Source organism: Neolamprologus brichardi, chromosome 5, assembly GCF_056152115.1.
Source record: "Neolamprologus brichardi isolate AB-2024 chromosome 5, ASM5615211v1, whole genome shotgun sequence".
In the NCBI taxonomy this organism is placed as follows: domain Eukaryota; kingdom Metazoa; phylum Chordata; class Actinopteri; order Cichliformes; family Cichlidae; genus Neolamprologus; species Neolamprologus brichardi.
This window is the reverse complement of record NC_142108.1, coordinates 20,164,863-20,174,598: the sequence shown is the minus strand read 5'-3', so window position 1 is coordinate 20,174,598 and position 9,736 is coordinate 20,164,863. Positions and strand designations below refer to the sequence as shown.

At 40.1% G+C, this 9,736-nt stretch overlaps 1 protein-coding gene across 2 annotated transcripts in view; it reads left to right on the top strand.

Moving 5' to 3' along the window:
* The first annotated feature begins 1,690 nt into the window (after positions 1-1,690).
* Positions 1,691-9,736, top strand: part of LOC102787814 (SLIT-ROBO Rho GTPase-activating protein 3-like) — a 38,176-nt gene continuing 30,130 nt past the window's right edge. For both annotated transcript variants that reach the window (XM_006783122.3, XM_006783123.3), the window contains exons 1-2: positions 1,691-2,178; positions 9,118-9,313. In XM_006783122.3, the coding sequence (XP_006783185.2) occupies positions 2,112-2,178; positions 9,118-9,313 (263 nt within the window). In that variant the 5' untranslated portion in view covers positions 1,691-2,111. The remainder of the gene's footprint in view (positions 2,179-9,117; positions 9,314-9,736) is intronic.

Here is a 9,736-nt window from a genome sequence, read left to right as displayed (position 1 = left end):
TTTCCAAGTTCCCTCAAACTGATGAAATCCTATCAAAGTTGTTTCTGTATAGTTTTTCTCATAACAAAGACTCACATTTATTGCAGCTGCCCCAAAATGACACAGGACTTTGCTTTTCTTTTCTTTTTTTTCTTTCTTTCTTTTTTCTTTTTACTGAGATTCAGAGATTATAGTGCTATGAACCTGGATTTTCTTTAAAGGCTGTGGTTGCAGGAAGTCAGAATATTTCATAAGAAAATTTTCACACATGTAGCAAACACTGGGTGTGATTTTCAGGCTGCACAACATGTTCTATTACATCAGTTATAAAAGTGGTGCACAAGACTAAATATAATTTTGTGTTGGGTAATTGTTTTGCAGAGTAGAATAAATACTTTTACTTAGCTAAAATTTATAATTGTACTCGAGCAGCTTAAGTAGTGCACAAGTTGTATAATCATAATACTTCTGAATTGCCAAAAGTAAAGATACCTTATAGAATTCCACCTTTCAGAATCATGTACATTGTATTATATTATATTGTCTTTAGTTTTTTTAGTTGTTGATTATTTTAATTGCTTATATGTAAATGGGTAGCCTAATGTATACTAATTAAATTTTTTACTTCAGTTCAATTTATATTTAAATAGTGTCAATTCACAAGGCATCTTACATTGTAGGGTAAAGACCTTACAATATATGAAAGAAAACGCAAACTATCAGGCAACTCCCTATAAACAAAAAACATGGTGAAAGTGGGAAGGAAAAACTCCTCTTCCACAGGAAGAAACCTCCCAGAACCCCCATGGCTCTGGGAGCCATCTCCTGTGACCGGTTAGCTGTGAAGGGAAAAAGAAGAGTGCAGAGGAGGACAGGACAAAAGGGACACTATGGAAGAGAAAACAGAGCTTAATAAATACGAAAACTGTTTTAAACATTTGTAATAGTGGTATATAAACATGAGAGTTGGGTAGAGAAGAAATGCACAGTGCATCATGGGAAACATCCCAGCAGCCTAAGGCTATTGCAGCACAATGAAGGAGGGATTCGGGGTCACCTGATTCCAGCTCTAACCATAAACTTTATCAAAAAGACACGTTTCAGCCTGCAGTCTGTGTGTGAAGTGCAACAAAGTCATTAATCTGCTAAATAATAAGAAGCGAAAGGGTTAAAATAGATGCTAATAATGCAATAAGTGCATCTAAAATATAAGGACTTACAAGCAGGAAGTAGTATAAGAAATACTTCAATAAAATAAAAGTACTTTAAACCTGGACTTAAGTAAACCAGTCGAGTAAATGTACTCGGTTACAATCCTACTGGTCCTCTGCATACATTGTGTATATAACGTGTATTTTCCTTAATGTTTAGACTAAGAATATTTGTAATGACAAATCTTTGTTCACCACCGGAGCTATAAGTAAATTGATTTAAATATAATCACATCTGATTAATCCACGCTACTCCCTCTGTTCCTGTGCTCTGCAGGTTTACGCTGCTGATGTTCTCGAAACAGATCAGCTAAATCCCGATCATCCACAAACAATATTCCCCTCAGCTCCAGACATCTTCTCTGTTATTGGCAAAGGCTTTTCGGTTCACACACAGGAGGAATCTTAAATCATCCATGAAAAGAAAAGTGGTGAGGGAAGAAGGGAGGGAGCTGGAGGAGGAGGAGCCTCGCGTTGACTTTCACATCCATTCAGCCTTTTTTTGCTGCAGCATTGAACTTGCAGAGAGAGCGAGAAAGGGTGAAAAAGGGCAGTCTGGACGTGCAGAAGGCGCTCTGTGCTATTATCACTGAGACTAGTAGGTTTCCTAGCGGAGGCTTTATGAAATGTAAATAAAAAAAGGGGACCGCTTTGCGATTCACTGAGGAGTGTTGCTGAAGAGGAGGGGCTGGGGACCGAGAGAATAATTCTGCACTTTTAGATCGACGTCGCCCTGAACGCAGCGCAGCAACATCGCAGAACCTCAAGTGCGTTTAATCTCCGAAGTTGTGTGTGTCAAGCGGGCGATGATTCACGTCTGATTGTTGCTGTACTATATGGAGAGGACTGCACAAGGGCTAACGCTGCATCGTGGCTACTGAGATTCCTGCCTGAGGATTGCACAATCTGTTCTCCCCAAAAATGTCATCTCAGGCGAAAGTCAAGAAGGACAAAGAGATTATTGCCGAATATGAGACCCAAGTGAAAGGTTGGTAACGTGCAGGCCCGAGCGTATTGTTATTGTCTGTGTGTAGGCACGATTGCGTAACTTTACCACAAGCTTTATTTGGCTTCAGTATTCAGTCTTGTGGGCTGGGACAGATTTTATAGTTGTATGCGAGTCATTTGTTTTCACCAGAAAAAAAAAAACGTCTTTTAGTTCATTGCATTCAAGCGTTAACTCCAGTTGTCAATCTGGGGTGAGGTTATTACTTGAAATTACCTTGGATTAACCGGTATCTGTGTTGCAGGAGAGGAGTGTCAGGGTTGTGGCATGCCTAGTCTGTATATATATGTGCCAGCTATTAGACCGTCATAATTTGTTTAAAAGTGAAGCTGTTTTATTTGTTTTGTTTTTTTTTGTTTTTGTTTTAGTTTTTTTCCTTTTCTTTTTTTATAGTTCTACCAATCAGGTAACCTGAGATTTCCCCCCATATGTATTCAGTTAAACATGCAAATATATCTAGTAAAAAGCCAAAATTAAATGATACGGTGTTAGTCTTTAAAGGGAGTATATTTATGAGTGAGTTTTCCCATCACACTGTAAGGATAAGGAGTGATTACTCAAGAAGGTCACACAGCCAACAGTTCAGAAAGTCCATAAATAATGTATGCTGTCTGTATGAATTATGAACCATGAAAGGATTTCACTGTCTGCCACTAAATATGTGACTGGCTAAACCACCCAGAGAGAGAAAGAGAGAGAGGAGAGGCAGGAACACTGATGCTGGATTGGAGCAGACAGTGCAGGTTGTAAATGGGTGGGATATCCTCCCAGCCATTTAGAGATAACTTTAGACGGTACTAGGTCTCAACGCTTGGTGCATCAGCTATCAGGGAAGTAGTTTTATGTAAGGCTACCGCAAAGACAGGGCAGCTTCCTTGTACCATAGGTTGATATTTTTCAAACTAGGTAGAACTGGAAAGGTCATTCAACTAGTTCATCAGTCCACTGAGAAAAAAAATAAAAATAAAAAATGAACTGAGATACTAATGCTTGGCAGATAAATATGTGCAAACCTAGTAAGACATTCCAGTTTGGGTCTGGTTTCATAAATATTAACTATAGGCTATACTTTAGCTAATTAACTTGTCATACTGCACGTACATTGTCCAGTTGCAGGCATTGTTCTGTCACTGCAGCACCAAAATAAGCTTGACTATTTTGGTTATGCGACAAGGCAGTGCGGAGCTAAGCACTTTTGCCTCACAGCAAGAAGGTCTTGGATTTAAATCCAGCGTGGGGCCTTGGTGTGTGGAGTTTCTCCTGTGTCTGTGTGGGTTCTCTCCAGATTCTCTGGCTTCCTCCCACAGTCCAAAGTCAGGCATGCGGTTAGGTTAATTTGTGATACTAAATTGACCATAGGTGTGAATGTGAGCATGAATGGATGTCTGTTTCTCTGTGTTAGTCGTGCGACAGATTGACTCACGACCTGTCCAGCTTGTAGCCTGCCTCTCACCCCATGAAGGTTGGATAGGCACCCACAACCCAGAATTAGATAAGTTGAAAAAATGGTTGCATGGACAGATATTGTAATTATAGGCCTCTCTACACTTACTTTGATGAGATTTAGATTAGACAATCAGCACTTCTTTGAAATCTGTACAGTAAGTTAGCGATAGCAGATGGTGTGCTTAAAGGAGCAAATGGCTAAGATTATACTAGCCCCATTTACCCGGTCACACATATTCACAAAACCACTTTCTTCTATACCTAAACTCCAGTCTCCCTTTTTTGCCAGAATTAAACCTAAACTAAGTCCAACATTGATTTTTTTCATCATTTCATCTTTGTTTGAAATGTTATAGGCAATTAAATTTTTTATATCATGATATAAGACTAAATGAATGTTTTAATTTCACACTGGACCCCAGCAGACATTAAACTCATTAATTTTCATGACATTATCATTATATACTAGGAATATGCTAATATATCAGCTTTATGACATCAGCTGACTTATTGGATGTTTATTAACATTTTCGAAAACAAAATGAACAAACACAATCATCTGCACTGTTTATCAGTTAAGAGCTTATCTTAAACGCTGGTATCAGCCCAAAATTTGACCCAGAATGCTTCTTGTTATATAAACACATTAGACCTCATTGCTGTTCTACAAGGAAATGTCAAGAGCTTATTAACATGTGTCTGGAATGAAGAGTATGATAAGCATTTTCAGTCAGAAGTGTGGTGGAGTTTCTCCTTGTCACTATCTCTGTTTGTTTGTTTGTCTCCTGCACTCGCATTCACATGTTCTTCCTCCGGTCTACACATCAGCTCTGCAGTTGTTAGAGCGCCATCGTCTCGATTTCAGGAAAAGCTTTTAAGCTGACATCTTAAGCTCATTTGCAAACTGAGCTTGGATCGGTTCAGAGCTGTGGGAGCTTTATTCTGACACTGACACTGGCCTCCAATAATGCTGAATTGCTGATTGCACAGCAGTTCAACACACAAGCCTAATGCACTTTGTGGCATTTTTCAACATGCCACATTTCAGCAGACAGTCAGGTCTCAGTTACAATTTACGTGGGAGTTAATGTTTCCAATCACATAAAATGTGTTAAAAAATTCTAATTATTATTAAATATTTCTTTATACTGTTTATAGTATTTCCTTATTCAACTGAATATTGTTGTTCTAGACTGTGTAGCTGAGCACCCTGAAGTGTCTCTAGGCTTCTGTCTAATCTGACACTAAAGCACAATTAAATGAGGGGATGCCCCTGTCATGTGTCATTCTGGACTTCTAGTTTTAAAACCCATTATCTTTAATGCAATTGGATCAGTTTGGAGTCGTATGCACTAATCGCTCTAATAGTCCATAACAGAAAACCTTTGCGAGATGTGCTGTTGCTATGCTACTACAGAATGAAAAGCAGAGTAGAGTAGTATGAAGTGGAAACGCTTGTGACATTTTTGTTTACTGACAATGCATTTGTAACAATACAGGTGTTAGAATAAGCTCTCTTTCTGACCCCATATTCACTGCAGATATGCATCCAGACATACCCCCTTCTGGGTATTCATCAGCTTGAAAGAATGCACAGAATGATGCTGTCTCAAAATGTCAGCACTGCATCGCGACAGTGAAACGACATCTTTGTTGCCTGTTTTTTGGTATCGTGTATTAAATGCTGTGCTGACAGTTGAGTTCTTACCCAGTTTAAAGTGAAAATTGCTTGGAATTCTGATGTTTTTTGGCCTTTGGCTGCACAAACTGTGAGGAGAAGTAATGAAATCTCAAGCAAATAGATTACAGAGTCATGCCATAGCTATTATTACATTAAGAAGACACGTGTCCACAGAACACAACCTTGATTTGTACCAAATTATGTCAACGTGTCACTCTGGGTTAGACTTTGTATGACTAGCCATGCATGGCTAACTAACCCCAGAGATTGCTGCTGGCCATCGCAGTAACTGTACTAAGCTAGCTTGAATGGGATATGTGGGTGCCAGTGATATGTGATATTTGTTCCTTTATCCTGCAGTGATGCAGGAGCTCAAATAGGGGGAAATTATGGTTCAGCTGTGGTTGTGCATTGGCACGACATGCCAATGCACAACCACAGCTGCAGAATGCGCACCTACCTGCACAGAGTGTTTGTTGTCAGATGGGGGCAGTGACAAAAAATGTGTTACAACCAGTCTGTGAGCTACTCCTGCACGTGCTGTTGTTGGTCATCAACAGAGAAGGTCAGAGTTTTAACATACAAAGAGCTGAAGTGAAAACAAGTGTTAGAAACAAAGTGTCCACTGTAGGCACCATCTATAATTTCCATACTATATATTTTCTTTTTTTTCTCTCTTCATCCATTCACGGTGAATGATGTTGCCCCCAAATGTTGGTCCTTGTTCTGGCCCACGTGTTAGCCAAAAAGCATGTACATTGTCTCCTACCACACCACACCACAATTGTGCTCTGGTTGCACCAGCTGTGCAAAAAAAATACAGTATGAAAAATATAGACTGCAGTTGCAGTGGACAGCTTTAATTGTTTGTAACACTCAGTTTCAATTCAGCCCTCAGCAGCTCAAGCAAGAGCCCACAGACTGATTAGGTTACATATTTTTAACACAGCCAGGTAGACAGGGTGTCTGAAGCTGCCACCACCACCACTACCTACCACCACTAACCCATAATTTCTCCATTCAACTGATGCACAGTATCATGCACATTAAGCACTGTGCAGTTGGGATTTGGAGGACCGCTGGGGAGCAAGTCTGCATTGGTTAAAAACCCCATCTCAGAAAGCAAATGCATACACAACTAGACACCATTGCGATACCATAAATTAGAAATCATTTGTAGAGCTACAAGGCAACAAGCAAAGATGCCCCCAAATTCAGGTTGGGTTTGCTGTCTGCGTACTTTGTACTTCCTCTATGATGCAAGCAATTATACAAGTTCTCTTTATTTAATTAAGCTGCAGGGTTACCATCTAAGTCTCTGTAAGCAATTATTTTTTGCTGAAAATGCTTGGTAAAGTTACCACTGCGTCTCTGGATGTTAACCATATGGTTTAGAAGGGGAATAGCTACAAATGTCCTATTAGTGAATTTCCACAAGCCTTTAGGTGTGGAACATTTTATTCACTTTGGCTGCACACTGTTCACATGCAGAGGAAGCATGTCTGGCTCAGTATTTTATGGCTCTTGTGTCACCAGTGAAAAGATAGAAAAGTGTCAGATTTAGAGAGCTTTTGACGCTTTTTTCAATGTATATAATTCACTTGAACTCCTTGCTAGCTCTGTGTAATTATGCATTACACTGCAAAGGCTTGAATGATTCATCGAAAGTACTGCAGTATTGCACAGTCCCTAGTAACAGTTTAAGTTCTAAAAATAACATGCTCACAGGAGAGCAAGTGCAAATATCACAAGTCTGTTTGATGTTTCCTTTATAAATTTGTGCAGTGAAATCAATTTACATCAACTCATTATATTGTTTGCTCGCTCTTTTAAACTCTCCCCATACGATTAAAATAATTTCAGTCACAGAGGCCCACAAATTGTGCTGTTCAGTGGTCTATTTTAGCACATAACCATTCCTTCTGTTCTGAACCCGATTGCTGTCTCATTCATCATCATAGGCTGTTTGTTGAGTATTTCGAAGCAGAGTAAGTTGCCCTTGTCCTTGGTCATTATGCTAAACAGACTGACTGCTGCGACTGTCAGAACAGGGAACTGGCCTGCTCTCATTGAAATGCCTCCAGAGGCATGTAACCAGGCAACTGGGCAACTGTGGGGACCATGAGGGGTACATCTCCAGATAGCAAGGGACTACATATTTACACAGATTTTCTCGCTCTCTCTCACTCATTCACATTTTTCGCACACAGTCGTTTGGGGGAAGATTAAAAAGAAAAAGAAAAACCTTTTATTCTAGATACAGGAGCACCATTTAGATGCTAACAAATGGCCTTTTCTTCTGCTGAGCAATCTTTTCCATTGATACATTTATACAAAGTGTCTTTCAGTGCTCAGGATCTTATGCATGGTTGTAACAGTCTGTCATAGTGGAATCTTCAGCCATCTCAGCTGTATCTTGTTGTCTTGTACAAAGAGAAGCGTTGTTTACCCCGCCCCCTTTGTGGTTCTATGACTGATTAATCCAGAGATGTAAATTTACCAGTGATTCAGTTCAGCGTGGTGTATGGTAAAATAACTACTGCTCTCTCAGAGATCTGTGATAATGCAGGAGAAGGCTGGGCAGGAAGTTAAGATGGTTGTTTATCTGCTTTCAGCAAAATTACGCAGCACGAAAAATTTCCTCAGCAAAATTCTGCAATACAGAGTGATAGTTACAAGGAGGCTATGATTAAGATTTAACGAAACATAAAAGTGCTACATAAGAGCTGTTTACTGTTTTTAGCATCCGTTCTAGCCAACTCCTATGGATGCTTGCTGCTTTTTTGTATGCACATTGGCAGTAGCAGGGTATTTAAACACAGCCCTCAGTCCTGACATGATATATGGTTCACAGCCAGCAGCCTCTTAACCTTCGGATTTATGACAGCCTTGCCATAAACTGTACGTGGAAGACATTGAATGTGATTTGTTTTCCTTTTTAGTGTTAATGTAAGACTGTAAAGGGGATTTTACTGTTTTATTTGATGTTTTTATTACCTGAAATCCCAGAGGTATTCAGGAATACCAGTAGGGACTGTCTGGTCGTGGTGGGGGTAAGTCATTAAAATATGGCCACAGAGAAGAAGTTCAGGAAGGTAAATAATTATATTAGCTTTAGAGTAGAAAAACATGTCTGAATATCTCCTGAAAATTGACCGGCATACTCAATATAAAAATCTAAAGCTTGTACTAATATTGCTTCTCTATCAAACATCCAATATTGTCCCAGCTGTATTTATAAAAAAGGACTGAAACACATTTATCCCTAATTGTCATTTTCAATGAACAGCATCAGACTTTCCAGATGTTATGAAAAGAAACCACAGTAATCTTATAATTGTAAGAATGCCTTTGATTTGTTTTCTCAAGTCAAACTTCTCTTAAGGCTCGCTCAGCACAATGCATTTTGAGAAGCTGACCTATTTTATATTTTCTCTGCTGTCGGCTGTAATCATCAGACTTGCATCTCATATACACGTGTGCTACCCCAGCATTTGGTCCCCCCACCCCACATGCACACCACCACCTCATTCACCACACGCACAAACTCAGACAGCAGACAAATACAGTTTGACGTCCGGTTTTATCCAATTGTGACGACTTTGCTCTTTTATTAGTGCCTGCGCTAGCTTGATCGTGTTTACATGCTTTGCTCAATCCACTGTGGAAAGATTGTGGGTTTAATTTTGACCTGCAGCCCTGTTTGGCAGACAGAAGTAAGGCCCAGCATGCAAGCCTGATCCCCCAGAGAGGCGGTATTTATTCTGAACATAGTCTCCCTTTTTGATATGCAGAGATCCGTAACCAGCTGGTGGAGCAGTTCCGCTGTCTGGAGCAGCAGTCTGAGTCCCGGCTGCAGCTGCTGCAGGACCTGCAGGAGTTCTTCCGCAGAAAGGCCGAGCTCCAGCTTGAGTACTCCAGAGGCCTGGACAAACTGGCTGAGCGCTACTCCTCCAAGATCCGCTCCTCCAGAGAGCACCAGCACTTCAAGTGAGTCCAGCCAAAGACTTTTACACAGTGGAACATTTGTATCCTATGTGTCTGACTGCTAAACAACCCCCATATATTTGATGCTGATTGCTACACAGACAGTTAAAACAGAGACAAAGGAAAAAGAGAGGAGGGATAAACAGAAAAATTTAAAAAAGAAACAGAGGGGAGATGAAAGCAGAAGAAATGACCTGAAATGAAGCCAGGGCCAAGGAAGCTTGTGGCCTCAGGCTGCTGTGTTTTTTCCAACTAGGTCAGACTCTTTACCACCACCCCCCTTTCTTTTCTCTGTGGCTGTCATTTTATTTCCATTCTCAAACAGCTTCTTCATGCCAGGGTGCTACTCAGATACTCATATTTTCTCAATGGATGCAGAAAATAAATCACAGCTTCATTTAGAAATCTAAAGAACCAGACAATAGG